Source organism: Dasypus novemcinctus, chromosome 5, assembly GCF_030445035.2.
Source record: "Dasypus novemcinctus isolate mDasNov1 chromosome 5, mDasNov1.1.hap2, whole genome shotgun sequence".
NCBI lineage: Eukaryota > Metazoa > Chordata > Mammalia > Cingulata > Dasypodidae > Dasypus > Dasypus novemcinctus.
The window spans coordinates 106,644,658-106,663,162 of NC_080677.1; the positions used below are offsets into that span (position 1 = coordinate 106,644,658).

Genomic DNA, 18,505 nt, shown 5'->3' on the forward strand with positions numbered 1-18,505 from the left:
TCTTCTAAAATTTCTATATCTTTCTTTTTCAACTCTTGTTTTCCCAGCCACTTTTCTTCCCGATCATGTTTCAGGCCTGCTGGTGATACCCAAAAGTACCAGAGGGTCAACGAGAATACTGACCATTACGAGGAGCGAGTGGCCAAAAGCACTGTTACTCTGCCTCGGTTATTGTGACCTTACCTGTGTCCATATGTTTGTTGACATTTGACTGTTGAAATAGCAAAAATTTTTCCCATCTTCTTTGATGTCCCTGGCATGTGAACAAGTGTGCAGAGCCATAGTCTGATCAAAAGTTGGTATTTACCATTGTTTGTAGAGGCCCAATCTTTCATAACCCTTAAGTTGGGGGCCTTTCACTGAAGAATCTTTCTGTATTTTGTTAGCTACTTACACAGTTTCGTGGGCTGGATGTTTTGAAAGGACTTTGTCCAGAAGAAAGAAGAGTATGGCCTAAACTAAATACAATACAGGATTTTTACTAAAGGAACCAATTGTAGCCTACTCTCCTGGGCATTTCCTTTCCTATAATAACATCAAAACTGTTTTCTGAAAAGTGTAGGAATGAAGAGAGATTTCATTTCATTATATTGATGTTATATTTTACCTTGCATAGTCCCTTAATTTTTCTTCTGTAAGTTGTCCTGGAGATCATATCTCTTTGCCCCCCTCCTCCCACCCCACAAGGATCTAGAAAAGGAGAAAAGCCTGCGGCAGACGTCTCTGCCATGCTTGGAAGGAAGCATGGATTGCCTGCATGTGGCTCCAGAGCCTCCTACCTTATATAGCTCTTACCTTCAGGGCGGCCTCCGTTGTACTGCATTCTACTTCAGGAACTCTTCTTGAGCTCAGCAGTGGCTTTGATGACCCCAGTCAGCTGTTTTTTCCTACCTTATGCCTGTTCTCTTGATACCAGATTTAGCTCAGATAACCAGATATGATTGTCCTTGGTTCTGCCCACCCCTCCTTTTTAAATGTTTTCAATTTTGTTTTTATTATTTTATTTTGGCCAGGATTTTTCTACCCCAGCATGCTTTTCCCCCTTCCTCTAAATCTTTCATCATACGGGAAAGGAGGAGCTCACAGGTTTGATTTCAGAGCACCCACAGAGGCACAGCAGTCAAGTTGGACTCCCACAAGTGAAAGCACGAACTTACTTGAGGAGAAAGACATGGAGTAGGGTAGGGACTGTGTAATGGACAGTGCCCTTAGGTCAGTACCCTGCCAGGGAGAGGAAAGGAAGCTGGCGTGCAGGGGACCTGGTGCTGAAAAGTGACACTGTTTATTAGGCGGGTTGTCTTGGCTTTGGGCAGCCAGTGCAAGAATCCCTGCCTGGCTCTTTCTCTCTTTTGAGTGAAGACAGGAATTTTATTCTTTCCATCCCGTGGCCTCATGGAGCCTGCACAGTGTGAGATAAGTCTTTTCTCAACATTTTCAGTGGCTAGGTTTAGCATGGAAGGCTGGTCACCATTATCTTGAGACTGAGGAGCCTTGCTTTCCTTAAATTTGTTTTACAATGATCCTAGTCAACATTGAAATACCAGCATTTCTAGCCATCACTCAGCTCCATTTTCTCAAGCATCTGTCCTGCCACCTCCCATTGCTTAGGGATTTCTTCTTTTTTTCCATCTTTCTATGTGGTGCTTCTCAGCTCCTATTGGCCTTCGTTCCTCTCCCCAAGTTGGGAGGCTGGGAGGCCTGTTCCATTTCAGTGATCTGGGCATTCTGTGGTGCTGCCAGCGCCAGAGCAAGAAGAACAGTAAGTTAGACACCGTGTCATTACCTGAGTCACTTTCTAACCTTGAAGCCCAAAGCAGCCAGGCAACACTCAAAGGAAAGCCAATAAACTCAACATTTCTTCCCAGCCTGACTCAGTTGGTGTGCAGCAGTGGTGGGCAGATTTGGCCCACTGCCTACTTTCGTAGATAAGGTTTCATTGGAACACTACCACTCTGATTCTTTAATATTTTGTCTATGACTGCTTTCTCTCTACAAGAACAGAGTTGAGTAGTTGCGACAGAGACTGTGTGGCCAAAAGCCTAAATTGTTTACTATCTGTCCCTTTACCAAAAAAATACGCTGACCTCTGCTGAATAGGATATAGTGAATGAGAAGATAACAGGCTCAGGCCTGTTATAGCCCTGAAAGTGACAGTTTGCTCTCATGTTCCCTGCCATTGAGGCTGTTTCTGGGCCACACAACACAAGATCAGCATGCCTGTTGCTATCACCCTGACTGTGAGCTTCGAATGCTGTGTCCCATTGGATACTATGTGCTTGGTGACACCCTCCCTCCCCTTCCTCACCCCCCTACATAGGGCTGCCTCTTTCAGGCAGTTCCCTGCCATGCTGCCAAGGACAGGAAGATCTGGTGTAATTTCCCAGATGGGGAGTTGTGCCTGTTGTTAGTATCCTCCCAGAACTGTGATAAGAGACAGCAGTAGCTAATGGGTAGATAACCAGCGTAAAAGTGAAAACTCTTAGGTTTTCACACTCCAATTAACATGTGGTCTTGGGTAAGTGATACTCTTTCTTGCCTTGGTATTCCAATCTAAAACACTGATCTAACAATCCCAAGCCATTCTCTCCCTTGCAGTAAATAAAATAGACATTTGGGATCTCTTCATGTCTTCTTAAATTTATCATTGCCTCCGTTGAACCCTCTTCACAGTTCCAGACTGTAAGAAGTACAATTCCCTGGTGATGGGGAGGGTAGACAGGGGCATGGTGATCATTTCCAAGGTCATTTCTCAATGACCCCTTTGTCCTCTGAAACCTCAGAAGCTGCCCTTTGCTGCTGCATGGAAAATGATGTCCTCATGCTGGATAGCCCCAGCTGAGAACCTAGACTGCTGCCCTGACCTATTTCCCTTCTTCCTGATGGCATCAAAAGGGAGGATGTTCCCCTGGGGAGCTCATTCTGCAGGCCGCAGTGGCCAGGACTCAGTCCTGGATTCTCTCTTCCTCCCACCACCCCCTGCTTTCTAAAAACAACAATACATAAAAGTATTACAAGTAACTGTTGTTGTTTGAAGGAAACATGTTTTATGTTTTAGGGGAATGTGAACCCAGCAGGGAATATTGGTGTGTGTTTATGGAGGGGTGGATGGCTGGAAAAGAAAACATAGCATAAAGGGAGAATGACTGTCCATTTTAGCACCAAGTAGGCTTCATCCTGTTTGGAAACGATGGTCTAAGCCATCTAATAATGATCTAAACCTGTGTTCCTCCCAGCCCTTCTGTCAGTTCCCCACAATTCCCCACAAGCATTGGGTGGTAGCTGATCTCTCAGCCCTTCTTGTTCCCTTCTGTCTGTGCAGGTCCATTGTCTGTCAAGGAGTCACCTAGGAGGAGGAACAGTAGCAAAGTTATATCTCTGGATCAAAAAAAAAAAAAAAAAAAAAAAGAGGCTAGCTCCAGCCACAGGGGGAAATCCAGCAGGTAAAGGACACCTGTTATGGGTGAATCCAGTGAAACACTGTTCCCTGGCTCTTCATGATTGCCATATCCCTTAGTAGCCCTTGCTGAGCCACTAATAAGATCATAACCCCTTTCTCTCACACACATTCTCTAAGTTCAAACAACTTTTTAGTTTGAGGCTATTTCCTTTGAAGGGGACTCAGGTAAAGAACTCCTGTCTTAATACTGGTCAAACTTTACTTTTACATATCAATTCCTAGTTTAAAAGAACTTTCATTTTGATATTTCATTTTAATGTCACAGCAAAACTGATAAGAAAAATATTATCCTAGTTTTACAATTCAGGGAAATGTGATGCATAGTAATTCTGTTCACAGAGCTAGTTACAGGTCACATATTAAAACTCAGATGTCTGCATTCTAAATTTGGTGCTTTCACGCTCAAGTTTTGCCAATTTTGCTACAAGGTATTCATTCTTTCAGTCATACTTTATCGTTTCTCAACCCTAAAGTATCTGGAATTAGTTAATTTGCAAAGGACATCCCTGAAGGGCCAGTGTGTTGACTGACAGTAGTTCATCTTCTGTAAGGAATCTTTGATTCTGATTCTGATTCTTTTTGGGATGTGCTCAGGACTTACAGAGAGGTCTGAGGGATTTGGTATGGTCATGCGGCTCCTAAAAGTTTACTTTGCTCTTGTCATAGTTCTTATATCTTTTGACTGCCTGATTCCTGCTCCATCTGCTGTTTGGCCTTTGTGGGTCTTCCCTTTTGTATAATGTTTTCTCTATTACCTAATTTGCCACTAGGATAAACTCTAATCTCTTGGGTTTACCTATATTCTTGATGACCTCTCCTTCCTCCTCTGTCATTACTTCTCACCTTGAAATTTGTACTTCTTCAGAACTGGCCTCTGAGGCTTGCAGTTCTCCATTTATACTGTTTCCTTTCATCTTTCTCATCCCTTAGGTCAGTTTATGTTCTCTACCCAGTATATCAGTCATCCCCCTTCCTTACATGGCCTATTCTCACCTGTTGTTTAGATCTGCCTCTTTTCCAGCCTTGCTCTCCCAGGCTTGGAAAAACACCCTTGCTTTGGCACACATAGCACCCTGTGCACGTATCTAGCATACATTCACCAACTGTATTGAAGACATCAGTCTGTTCATGTTGTTTTCTCCCCACTAGATTGTAAGCTCCTCCGAGGACAGTAACCATGTTTTTATCTTTGTATACCCAGTTCCTAGTATATAAGAGATAATATATATTTATTAATCAACTAATTAATTCCCCATTACCTAATTCTAGAGAATTAGAAGAAAGGCCTGCTTTCTTATTGCCCTTAGAGTTTTTTGGGAAAGCTCTCTTAAGCTCACTGTTTGCACGGGATGGAGGAGGGTTTGAAGTACTGAGGCTGATGCAAGAAATTCTAATTGAAGAAGTCCAGAACCAGTACCTGCCTGAGCTCTGTAACCCTGACTTTCTGGGTCTCCCTCTCTGTCCAACCAGGTTACGTAGAGGTAATGATCTAGCAATGTGCAAATGTTTTTAAATAATTTCAGTGTTCAAATAAAAAACATTCATGTCCCTTCGTCCAGTCTCCTAATATAGGCTATTCATTTCGTTCCCTCCCTGGCTATGTTACCCATACTCTGTACTTCCTTGGATCAGGCCATTAAATGAGATGAAGAGTTCATTTTGAAGTTTCAAGACAACAAATTCCTGTTTGGAGATGGGTTATAAGCACCATGTGACTGCAGACTGTTTCTTGTCCACTTATAGTCCCTTCATTGTTAGGGCTCCTCTAAAAGACATGGAAAGAGGGTAGAGGGCCCTCAAATCACATTCCAGCTCCTAAAAGAAAATCATATAATGAGAAGAGGTGAGGTAAAAATAAAGAATGGAGGACATCATCCCCCCCCCCTTTTCGCCTTTCTCTTGGCTTCTCCCTGCTCAGCTTTTCAACTCCTGAGGTAGCTTGGTCTCCATTTATCAGTGGCTTTCCCTGAGCAAGGTCAGCAGCATGTGCTGATGGGTGCCAACCATGTGCTGGCTCCAGTGGGATTCCTCTCAGCAAAGCTGCTGGCTCAGCTAGGCTGTTGTCTGTTTCCCTATTCTTTCCTAACTTGCATAGCTAGTCAAGCGTAGAATTCCATCCATTCTTCTGAAATAGCTGCTGGGCCTAATTTTTCATTGACTTGGCCAAGATCCTATTACCTGTAATTATGTCATACAGGCTGATTGGTCTAGGTTTGATAGACCTCACTGCCTTCCAGAGGCACAGAGTATTCACATCCCAGGCTAGCTGTTGAGATTAGAAGAAGGCAAGATTTAGGACTGCAACAGATTTGGCCTCCTTGGAACATGTAAGATGGAAGGAAGGTGTCAAGGATGTTAATTTTACCCCAGGAAAGAAAATCCTTTTCAGCAGAAGTATCCCCTCCCTTCCCTTGGGAAACTGGTCCCTATTATTGTAAAACTTCCTTGAAAGACTTTTATGTTTTCTCTACCAGGTCAATTTGATTTTCTTACTATTGTTCCTACCAGTTAAAGAATGTATGAGGTATAGTCCTTGACCCTAACAATTTACATTTCTTCCCCCAAGTAGAAGCCTTGGCAATGCCAAGGCACTCCCTGGCACTTATTTTTCCTCTCCATCTTTACTTCTGACCCAGATCAGTTCCAGAGTAAAGATATGGAAGATTCAAACATGATTTCCTCTTGCATCTTTCTACAGAATGGTCAACATTACTTATTTTGAATCTCATCTAAATTGAGGCCTGTGGGATGTAGTTAGTGGTCACTGATTGCCATTGGAAAATACATTTACTGTTTCAGTCCAAGATTATCATTACAAATACAAACACATGGAAAATCCTCCAAACAGAGTCTTGCTGAACAGAAACCCCTGGTACCCATGGTATTTAATACTGTCTACCTACCTGACATGAAATGATGTTCTTTATGACCCTGTCTGTCCCTATGGAAAACAGCTAGTGCCAGGCAAATTCAGCCTCCTGGTTTACCTCCCTTGTAACCGTGTAGTATCTTTGACCCAGAGCAAAGAGAGTTATGTTAACAGGAGAGAAAGACTGTTGGATGCCCTTACAGGTGAGGTTTGTTCTAGAAGAGCTGGGTGTCATTTATTTTCATTCCCCCTAGTAGCAACTCCTAGTTCTCTTTAATCATCCTGAATAATCACTGCTTTTCTTGAGCTTTGGTGAGAGTTCTCTAAAAATAATGAAAGCTAATATTCGTAATACAAATAACAAGGTACCAAGAAGAGCAGCTTGGAATTTCTGTTTTTCAGGTGAGATTCCTTATTATAGTTTGTCTACTTCCTTTTTATTAATATCTGCTGACAAGCAGATCGTATTACTTTCCATGGTAGAGAAGGCCTCCTTCAGACCTGCTCAGTGTCTGTTTCTAGGAGATCTTTACACAGAACCCGATATATTGGCCAACTCAATGTAGACTTGAGTATGAACTTTCATGCCTTCTTCCTCCCTGCTTTGTTTGCCCTCATTATTCCCATTCAAGCCCACTGTCTGATGTTCATAACTTCCCCCTTGGGATTGCATAATTCAGCTGATATGTTCTTAGAACACAGCTGATATGTTCTTAGAACACAGCTCTTAATCTACAATAACAGGGCGACCTGAGCTGCCAGCGAAGAGTAAGCAGTTTGTAGATTGCATTTGATCTCCAAATAATAATAACATTCTCCTGGTGCTTCACTTGTGACTCCCCCAAGGACACAGGAGTGACTGTTCAGGTTGGGTGAGCTGACCTTAACTCTGCCCTCCTCTTGCTGCTGGCGTGCCCACTCCTCGTGTCTGATGCCAAGGACTTGACGGGGAGAATCTCTGTCTTCCAAACCTGGTTTTATTGATGAACTTCCCACTTGCTGCTCCACCCGTGACAGTTTCTGGTCAGCTGAACTTAAATGGAATTGGAAAATGAAAGTGACCAATAGTCTCTTATGAAATGCTGTGGTGTGTGAAATAAGATTACGAGCAAGCTTGAGAATTAACAGCATAGATACCCTAACTGGCCTGAACCAGAAGTATCATATATTCAGGCAGGATAAGCTCATTCTTATCAGGTAAGATTCCTTATTAGAGTCTATTTCCTTTTTATTAATATCTGCTGACAAGCAGATCGTATTACTTTCCATGGTAAAGAAGACCTCCTTCAGACCTGAGGGACCATCTCCACAACGTTTTAAGGTTATCTTTTCCTTCCTAATCACTTAACACAAACTCTATTAGTAACATCTGAAGAGCCAGATGCAGGTTCTCATTCCAGCTTCACCATTTACTGTGTGACCTTAGACAAGTTCCTTAACTTCTCTAAACCCAGGGCAGTCTAAGTGCAGAATAGAATTCACTGTGAATGGTGTCTCTAGTTTTGTGCAGCGCAGCAGTCCTGCTAAATAAAACCTCAATTGCCTCACTTATATAAAGAGAGCACCTCCTCTAGAGGGTTAGTATGAAGGTAATGTATATATGTAAAGTGCCTAACAGATAACCTGGCAGATATTAAACACTCAGCAAACTATAGCTTATATCATTAATTTTATTATTCTCTCAGGGTTTAACTAAAATCTAGGATTAGAATTTCGGTATGGATAAAACACTATACCCAGAGTAAGGAGGTAGGCTACGTAGGGGGATGTATGTTGTGAGCAGCACTCATTTTGGAATCAACAAAGAACAATTCACAGTCCTCTACAGTGCTCTTTGTTCCCAAACCTTTTTTTTTAAGCCAGTGATGGCAGATACATAGGTGCTACTCCCCCTCCAGTGTTGCACTTGTTGCACAACATTGCCAGTCAGTCATAGCTTTAGATTGGGGCTCAAAATCTCAAACCACGGTTTCCAGAAATTAACAGTTGAATAGGTGTGGCACTTGTATTGAAACCTATTTACCATCCTTGCTCTCTAAATTCTCAAAAGAGCATTTGATTAAGTACCATTGATGATTAGCCTATCTCTTTTCTACCTATTGAAAGACAAGGTCCCTCAGCCTCTGCCTCTATGCAGCCCTCTACACATCACAACCATTTCTTTCCAGGTAGTATCACATTCAGTGGAAAAGCAGGTCTGGAGGTAATGTCACAGTCCTGAACTATGCAAGGAGCTTTTCTAGGCTTGACTGTGGACAGGTAAACCCACCCATCACCAAGAGGGGGAAGACCAGGACTCCACAGATACCTCATAGAGTCCTGTGAAATAATGGCTTGAGTATCTTTGCATGCTTATACTTCAGCTGCCATGGGGGTCCATGGAAAGATGATCTGCCAACAGCAAGGGCTCTGTGTGCTTTCTCTCTTTATACACAGGGCCTCTGACTTTGCTATTTCCCAGTGCATGTGACAGGAAAGTGAGGGAGATAGGGATGTCTTATCTAAATCCTGACTGCCTAGTCCTTCCTTCTCATCTGATAAAGTAACAGTGCTCTTTTTTGCCCCCATATGTCCAAGCTTGCCACAGGTTTGTCCTTGGTCTGACTTAAGTTGGAGAATTGGAAGAGTTTAAAGAAAGATCTAGTCATTAACCAGGATTGAAAGGGACAGGAAAGAACCCCAACAATCCTTTGTGATAGTCACTACACCAGGAACAAGAACTATCCTTTTTGCCAGGAATGAAAAGTTGAACTAGAAACAGCTTCCTTATGACATTTTTCTTCTCAGATTAGCATAATTATGCCTCCCTCCTCTTCTTCCTTTCCCTTCTCTTGATACAATGGAATTCTATTTAATGGTCACCAGAAATGGCACTGGATGTACAACTTGAGATGGAAGATCATGCGATTAAGAACAGCAGGTTCCTCCAACCTCTACCTGCATGGGCCACTTCTCTGCAAAAGCCTCTACAGTGCTCATTCAGTGCTGGAGTGCTGTTACCTCTCCAATTAAATAAATCTAAAACTACTGACCCAGGATTTTTATGGCAGTGCTGCAGCTTTATATGAAGAAATGCAACAAATTGTCCATTACCACTGATTGGATATGGATTTTTGGCCTGGCTACCTGCCACTTGGTAATTTTAGAATAGGGTCCCTTTTGGAATTGGAAGATTCCATGTAGAAGGGTACTGGTGTTTGCTAAATAGTTGTTCCTTACTGCCATCCCCTCGCACAGCCATGGTTCCTACCTCCCACGTATAGGGCCTGTCTCGGTCTGCCTAGCAGAGACAGCCAGAACTCGTCCTTCTTCAGCTTACAGGGCTGCAGACGTGGCCATTTCCAAATGCCCAGGGTGCACTTAACCACTTCCTCCTTCTAATCTCAGCACTTCCACTCTAAACACATCAGCAGCTTTGTAACTTGCATTTTATTTTGCTTTATGTTTTGGCCCTTCAGGTATTTGTGGGAGGAAGGTGGGGAGAATGGCAAATTGTGTTGTCACTGATTTCAGAATAATACAATTATATACTGAGTCATTGTCTCTGAAGAAACATTTAAGCAGGAGTTCCAGGAGCATCCCAAAGGGCTCTCACTGTTTTCATAAATGGGTTTTTAGGGTTAGATTCTGTATCATATTTGATTCTGTTACCACCTGCCTTATTTCACCATCTGCAAAATGGAATACTAAGCTCTGTTCTGCCTTGAGAATACTGAAAGATTTGTCTAGAAAAAGCTCTAGGTTTGGTGGAGTTTAGTGGACACTTAAGCTTGGTGATGGGATTCCTTAGAGACCCCAGTTATTCCCACTTAAGTAGAGAAGGGTTGCTAAGCACCAGATGACTGATAACTACACGCTAGCTGAGGGCACTGTGGGCCTGGAGAGGGACCTTAGGTCAGACAGTTTGTTCTCTCACCAGACTTGAATTAATTAGGCCCAATTGAGGGAATAAAACTTACTGGTCTTAAACCCTGAGATCTGATCATTCTTTATCCCAGCCAGCTAAAGTTTGGCTGATATTCCTTTTGTCTCTGCCATAAAATCTGTCTGCCTTTTTCTTGATCTAAGCAGGGTATTGGCTTTGGTTTCTGATAAGCAGCATATCCTAAGCAATCTGTCCCAGAAGATTTACGGGGTTCTCTTATACTTCCTTATAGCTAACTGGTTACGCTAAGTCCTGAATTGAAGCCAAAAATCAGACTGTTGTCATGTCTTCCTGAAGGAAAGAACTGCTATGCCCGTCTATCATAATATTGTTTTCTGGTTCTCTGGGTAAGACCATAGTTCCAAATACCGTTTGTCATCTTACTTGTCTGAGTGTGGTTATTATTCTGTTTCCCCCAGGATTAAGATCAGACCTGTATCACTCAGGTCTCTGATCTTTGTGTCATGTCTCTTCAGCCCATTGTGCTTCAAAGGACAGGCTTGAGCCTAGAAGCCATGACCTTTGTTATATCAAGTATGAAGCAAAATAGTTTCACTCTGTCTGCTGTCTATCCAACTTTTCTTTGCATTTAACCCAGAAAGTATTAGGTGGTACCTAGAGATTGGCCTTGAAGCTTCTGATTCTTGCTTTCTCATCTAGAAAGCATAGTCAGTTGTTGAGATAGCCCAGCCCAATACCCTGAAGTTTGGCAACTTCAAAATTTCATAACCAATGCAAGGTGGTGGTGGTAGGGTGGTGCACAGGAATCCTGTATTTTATGCACAATTGTTTTATAAACTCCCAGCTTCTCTAATTAAAAAAAAAAAAATTCATGAGGCCTTGCAATACAGGCTTCTAGCCTTCCATTAAGAGAAGCCACATACTCTCACATGCCCTGTTGCCCCAGTGTGGTGCAGTGGGAGGCACATAGGCTGCTCTCCGTGGCCAGCCCTTCAAGGCATGAGAAAGGGCCCTTCATGACACCTCCACCTTGCACCCACACTTGCCTAACACCCCATGACTGGGAGAGAAACTCCAGGGAAATGCAGCATCTTCACACTGCCCAGAATTTCTTTCATCTGCCCTTCCTCTTTCATTGTTTCACCCTCCTTGTGTTTCTGTAATTTGTACAGTATTGTTGAGAGGTGTTGAAGGGATCAAAAGCAATTCACCTTTTCCCTTATTGATTAACGTGATGGCAAGGAAAAATGGCAGGCAATACCAATTCATTTATCATGAGATATCCATTGCCTACCAAGCCACCAATGACCTCTCCCTCTGTCTATTATGTTGCTACTCTGCAATTGGAATTACTCCTATTTCCAGGCTGGTTTAATAGGTATGAGAGAATCACTGTTTCACTCCTATAATCAACACCGGGTGAGCAAGGAGTCTGCAGGTAATGAGTAAGAACCTATTCTTTGACTCTGGCTTTGAGGGGTTGGTCTCATGTGCTGTACTATCAAGAAGAGGCAACATAGCACTTCCCTCACCCCTGCTTTTCTAAAAGGGCACAGCTTTCCTTTAATATCTATTTTTCCACAGAATGTAAATTTTGTATAGTGAATGAAAAGTCCAGGACCCTTGTGAACTGGTATCATTTTTCTGAAGGTGCAAAGATTTGTCATTCCCTCCCTGAGTCTTCAGTTAGTAGCTCTGGCTTACCCTGGGGGAATTTCAGGTTCCCAGGGTTGGGCCTGAATGGAGGGGAAAGGAAAGGCTCTCGTGCTTAGAGGCCCCTGTATCTACCAGGGGATGAAGAATGGAGAGAGTTTCTTGTCAACTTCTTTCTCCAAGCATGGTACAGGCGTGTGCATATTGCTTTCTCCCTCAGTGGGAAAGGTGATGAGAACCCATGCATCCCCCTATGACACTTCAACTTCCATACAATGAAGAGCTCATTTTTTAAAACTCTGCATCTCTTTTTCTAAACCTTTTCCCCGGAACATTTCTCTCTCCATCTGTCTCTACCTTCTTGACTGACACATCCTTATTACTTCACTCACCTGGTGGGAAGCCCAGGGATTCTTGAACCCAGGGCTCTTAGAAGGGATATTAGCACTGACTGCAAAGCCAAAGCTTGGTTAACCCAACTGCTTCTTCTCTATAATATGTTGTGTTTGAACTTTGTTGGCTCTTCAGTGCACATACTTACACAAAATCAGCTGTTCTCCATCATGCCCAGCAGGGTGGTTAAACCCTCTCAGCCCCTCCATCAGTGCTGAAGTTTGTTGCCTTTACTGTAGATGAGTCAATCCCCAGAAATTCCTGCCTGTGAAGAGTTTTGGCTGAGGAGGCAATATCTGGAGGACTACCCAGATTTCTACCACCCAGCAGAAGGAGCCACTTACCTGAATGGGCAGCTAATGGTGACCAATGGGAGTTATGGTTCCCAGAACGTGAGGGAGGTCGCAGTGTTCCGTGTCACCCCAAGTACACAGCCGGGTTTCTCCAGGCAGGCCTTGCCATCTTGGCCCATGTTTCTTTAGTGCCTTGTAGGTTGTGGTCACTATTTTGGATGTCCCTCTCCCAACAGGGAGATTTCACTAGTAACCCAGTGTTGCTATGTCAGGTAGCTCTGCAGTCTGCGGATGGCAGACCTGAAGAAGGCAGCCAGCTCTCTGTGAGGCTGGTTAATTACATGTGAAGCTGCCAGCAGGACGGTTGTTCTTTTCCCATGGATCATTAATAAATCGTTCTGGCCTGCATAGGTGTGGCTGAGGAGGGCTCTGACAATTCCATCACCTCCCTCAGCTTTGTCAGACCATTCTTTCTACTTTTCAGTCTAAAGCTTTTTAAAAACGGCTGCCGATGAGGTAAGGGAGGGATATGGAGAATCTATTTCCCTTTAATGTACATGTTTTTCTCCTAAGCTGGAAAGTGGCCTCCTGCTTTCAGATCATCTTGGCAGTCAGAATACAAAGGGTTCAAGGCTTGCCATGGGTGGGAAGTGCTAGTGGCTCAGCTCCTAATATTTGCAGCAAACGACAGACTGGGCCTGATTTGGAGACAAGGCAACTAGTGCAGCAGATGGCAAATAGTCCTGCTCCACTGGGGCCTGAGATCAGCACCATCTTCTTCCTTCAGCCAAGGCAGCCTCATCCCTGGTATGCCTGAGTACAGAAGGCACTTCTGGTTTTTTAGAAACTTCTTATAGATGAAGATCGAAGAAGGCAAAGCAAATATAATATAGGAAACAGTCCAGTTAAAAACATTTTCCTGTCAAACAAACCTAAAATAGAGCTTTTCCTTTGTCAGCTAGAAGAATTTAGAATAGAAATCTACATTTCTCCATAGAGCATTGAGTGCAAAAATAAAAAGCTGATTATAAATAGAATTAAGCACGACCCATTCAGTTTCCAAGGACTTGAGCATACAGCCTTCATGATACTGAATTAGAGCTATCAGGGCTCTAGAGGTTATATATATATATTCCAAATAGTCCAAACATTTCACAGCTTGAGAAAACTGAAGCATGAGGAAGTTAATCGGGTGGGTATATTCACATAGTAAATTCATGGAAGAGCTAGTCTTCATGTCTCCACATTCCCATTGTCTTGGTCTTAACCTTTACCCCAACAGTGCCCCCCAGATCACAGCTACCCTCACCTACTCACCCATGTGAAGCACAAGTAATAATCTGAGACGATGACAGTGGCATATAAAAGGGAGTAGGTGTGACAGACAGACGGAAGAGGTAAACAAGTGAATTCTCTAAATTGTATTGTTTTAGTGGGAAAAGGACAGGAGTCTAAATCAGAGGAAGGGTTCTTCTGGGGCCTAAGCATTCTGTGAAGGAAACACTCCCTAGACGGGTGCAAAAATGACAGGATGAGAGGGCATGTCAAAGTGGGAAGGGTACAGGTGTCTGGCAAATCTGAAATTTTCAATTGCTTTTCCTCATATGCCTAGGAGAAAATCTCCTGACTTTTCATGCCAAAATTTAAGTTTTCAGAAGAACCTAAAGGGAACAACCAATGAGTGCAAAGCTGTTATGAGTTGAGAGGGGTTTGGTGGGGGGTTTTTTCTTTTTCTTTTTTTTCTTTTTTAGAGGCTGGGGAGGACAGAAGGGTCACATTGTTGTTTTGTTTTGTTAACTGAGGGAGTTGGGAAGAGGTGAGGTTTCCTAACTGGGATTGCCCTTAAACTCCCTAGCAGGAATCTAGCTGAATACTCTGTTCTGGTGGAATTGACCCAGAGCCATACCTTGCCCCCAGCATCCCAGGCTCTGAGGGCTGCCCTCTGCTTTCACGGGAGGAAGACCTGAAAGCCATGCCATATTGTCAGGGTCTGAGCTTACTGCTCAGTCTCTCCCACTCTGTAACTGAGGCTGGTTACCCATCTTGTTAGCAGTGACGTCTGTATGTCTTTTAAGGGGTTGTCAAGTGGGGGAGGAACAAATCACATTTGCCAGCAGTTTAATTTTATTAACTCTGATTTTTTCCCCCTTTTCCAAAGCACAGCTAAATGGAGCTAAACATACACATGGGCTATAATTAGTCTTGATGGTGTGGTAGAGTAGGGAAGGCACAAACATAGAGGTTTATCTGCTACCTAGTAAACATAGGGAGGTGTCAGGGCTGGAGAATTCAATAGTAATAATAAGCATTTATATGGTGCAATGACAACTTTGATACAGGGCATAATTTTCTGGGGACTGCTACTAATTGTGCTTCTGCTTGTGAGCGGCCCCCTGGTGAGGGGCTTGGAACACCATGCAGAGTTAAGCTATATTAAACATCAATTAAAACAGTGTAAAATAGAAACTGAATAAAATATGCAAAGGTCAGAGTGACTGTGAACATACAGACAAGGCCCTGGGAAAAAGGATTAGGACCTGGAGTAAACCTGGGGCCCTGATAGATCCAGGTTCCTAGTTCCTCTTAGCTGCTCTGAGCTTCAGGTTTAGTGCATTTGCTGGAGAGCGAATAACAGCACCTTCTGTCCCACAAATTCAGTTCTTCCTCAGAGAGGTCTCAGAAATTGCCATTGTAGTCAGCAAATAGACATGAAGAAGACAACCCAGACAGTCTATCAATGCTGTCCATAGAACTTTATGTGGTGATGGGAATTTTCTTTATCCGCACTGTCCAATATAGTAGCCACTACCTATATGTGAATATTGAGCACTTGAAATGTGGCTAGTGCAACTGAGAAACAGTTTGTAATATAATTTAATTAATTTTAATTTAAATAGTCACATGTCTACCATTATTGGACAACTTAGGATTCTAGACAGTCCCAGCACTCAGGAAATGTTAGATTTGCCTTGCAGTCTTCTTCCTGAACAAATATGCACCTTCCCCCTACCTCTGACTTTTTTTTTCTCAGTACATTCTCTTTGACCAATACCCTGCATGCTCTTCACTTAAGTTTCCAAATTCTTTCATGGAAGTCCCACACAATGCCAAGAAATAAGGAAAAGGATCAATGCCTGAATCAAAGCAGACAGCCTTGGCTTTATCCTTGCCCCCTTTCTCCCGATAGCTCTGGTCAAGCTAATACCAGGTGTTTCCCACTCTCCCAGGCAGAAAAGAAGGGACTGGTTTTTTTTGGACCTCAGGCTAACAATCACAGATCTGCGGAGCTGTCATTGTTCCCACTGAACATCTGATTTAGTTGCTGAGTCTAACTCTTGAGTTCCCCAGAACCTGCAAGGATTGCACAATTCCCAGGTCATCCGGAGAACACTCACCTGATATTCTTTGATCCTAGTGGCACCTGAGTTGAAAAATATGTTTTCCCATAGCTCTTTCAACACTTGTTGAATGCATGTAATGAATCCCTTCAATGAAGTGACATAATATAGTGGAACAAAGCACTACGCTTGCAATCAGAAATCTCATGTTTAAGTCCTGCCTCTTCCATGACCTTGACAAAATCTTTAACTTCCCTGTTGTTCCATCTTCACCAATAAAGATAAATGTGTTAGACTAAATGACCTCTAGGTAGTGAGAGGACATAGAAAACAGATTCAGAGAAAGAGCTCCTTATTGCAATTAAGTCCAATACTACCCTTCATATGTCAAATCTATATTTAAAAACAGCTCTTTCCTGAGGCCACCAAGAGGCTTCCCTTGTGTCTAGTTAGCAGTGACCCAAACCTGGAAATTGTTGACCAGCACCACAGACAAATCCTGAGCCAGACTGGATGGCATTACTTCCTGTAGTTATAATTGTTTTCCTGTAACCCTCAGGGAAGTCAAGAACTCTCCCTGATTACTTCTGAGTCACCCTCAGAGATGGCATTTTGGCCTCTTTCAGAAGAAAGCCAGGAGGTTTCTTGGCTTGGGTAGGTTTGGTCCATAAAGCAAAAGGGTTTGGAGAGTACTTGAAGTATGCAGCTCTCCATACTGGATCGTGGTTATTCGCTAACCCTTCTCCACCCAGCAGTCACTAGTCACTGCTCCAGGGATTGTCCCTAGCCGCCCAGAGCCCCTGGGGAGCTGCCAACACTGCACAGCTCACAAAGGGCCCTGTAGCATCTCTAATTGAGGAGCTGGTGAGCAGGACGCCCTCAGTAGAGGTATTTTTAGCTGCAGTGATACAGTCTCATCTTCTTGGAGGATGTTTTGTTTAGTTATTTTTTTCAAATGAAATAAATAAGTAAAATTGAAGACTGGTCCCTATACCCCAGTGCCAGCACCCAAGAAGTTTTGGCACACCCCTCACTACAGGCCTTTGTAATTAGTCCTCTCTGACAACAGGTGAGGTGAGTTTGCCCAAATATTACACCAGAAAGACAAGTGTAACAGAATGAAGAAGAGTTAGAAACAGAGAGGAAGAATAACAGGGACTGGCCTGGTATGGAGGTGCTGAGGGCCTTGCGAGCAGCCTAGGCAGCTTAGAACTACCTTTCTTCCAGGACTCTCAGACCCTTGATGGATCAGGTGGATTGAGTAGTGGGCCTTGACTCCTGAGGCTCAGGCAGCCTCGCAGCATACAAAGGATTCTGCTCTGTGACTTCCTGACTTCCTTTTTTTTTTTTTTATTTCTCTCCCCTTCCCCCCCCCCCCCCCCCCCCCCCCGCCCCAGTTGTCTGCTCTCTGTGTCCATTCACTGTGTGTTCTTCTGTGACCGCTTCTATCCTTATCAGCAGCACTGGGAATCTGTGTTTCTTTTTGTTACATCATTTTGTTGTGTCACCTCTCCGTGTGTGTGGTGCCATTCTTGGGCAGGCTGCACTTCATTTTGTGCTGGGCGGCTCTTCTTACGGGGCGCACTCCTCGCACGTGGGGCTGCCCTACGCCAGGACCCCCCTGCATGGCAGGGCACTCCTTGCACACATCAGCACTGCGCATGGACCAGCTCCACACGAGTCAAGGATGCCTGGGGATTGAACCACAGACCTCCCATGTGGTAGGCGGATGCCCTATCCACTGGGCCAAGTCCGCTTCCCTCCTGACTTCTTAATGCTTTCCTTTTCCTTCCCTTCACCCTGTTATGTGACTTGTCACGTTTTCCATGGCTTTTTTTTTTTTACTATGTACTATGAATATTCAGGAGCTAGAGGACATCCATGGAGCTCATTACAGACCAGGATCCTGGATTGGTCAGGGCAGTGGTTCTAAAGCAGGGGTTCTTAAGCAGATTTCAGGGGATCCTGAGCTTGAATTGAAAATTAAAAAAAAAAAAACATTATTCTTGTGGGGATGTGTTGGTGCAGGTGTGATATATTTATTAAATAATACACAGTATAGTGTGTAGTTAGTAAGGGATCCGTGGTTTTCACCTGACTGGCAAAGGGGTCCGTGGAACAAAAAAGGTTAAGAAGCCCCTATTCTAGAGCCTGCCTGCACTTGGGAGTTGGTGGAGAGGGAGAAGAGTAGAAAAGATACTAAAGTTACAAAGATAAAAGATGCTAAAGATACAAAGCCTTCATCAAACACCTGCTTTTTTATTTTTTTAAGTACCCCAGATGTATTAGATGTGACAAAGGAATTATCAGCTTTGTTAGATATGATGGTATTGTGATTATATAAGAAAATGACTGTATTTTTTAGAAATGCATTCCTGAAGTATGTAAGAGTGAAATGACATCATGTCTGGGATTTTGCTTTAAAATACTTCAGCAAAGGAAAAAAGGAACAGATGAAGTGAATGTGTCAGTCTTGGTAATTGTTGAATCTGAATAGTGAGTATATGAGAGTTCATAACTAAAGTGTTTGAAATTTTTCATATTAAAAATATTTTAATAAATTCTTTAAAAGCTTTTGAAAACTCCTCATGATTCTTATGTACAGCCTCAGTTGAG

At 43.2% G+C, this 18,505-nt stretch overlaps 2 protein-coding genes across 3 annotated transcripts in view; one reads left to right on the forward strand and one right to left on the reverse strand.

Moving 5' to 3' along the window:
- SND1 (staphylococcal nuclease and tudor domain containing 1) overlaps positions 1-18,505 on the forward strand; it is a 450,188-nt gene that overhangs the window by 352,819 nt on the left and 78,864 nt on the right. The window lies entirely within an intron of this gene.
- LRRC4 (leucine rich repeat containing 4) overlaps positions 105-18,505 on the reverse strand; it is a 38,397-nt gene continuing 19,996 nt past the window's right edge. The window contains exons 1-2 of one of the 2 annotated variants that reach the window (XR_011648860.1): positions 4,558-4,643; positions 3,260-3,343 (exon numbers count right to left, since the gene is read on the reverse strand). Coding sequence is in view for 1 of the 2 variants with exons in the window: in XM_023592632.3 (XP_023448400.1) it covers positions 3,288-3,343 (56 nt within the window). In the remaining variant the exon portion in view is untranslated. Of the gene's footprint in view, positions 3,344-4,557; positions 4,644-18,505 lie in introns of those variants that run through there. The other variant, XM_023592632.3, reaches the window with a different exon arrangement.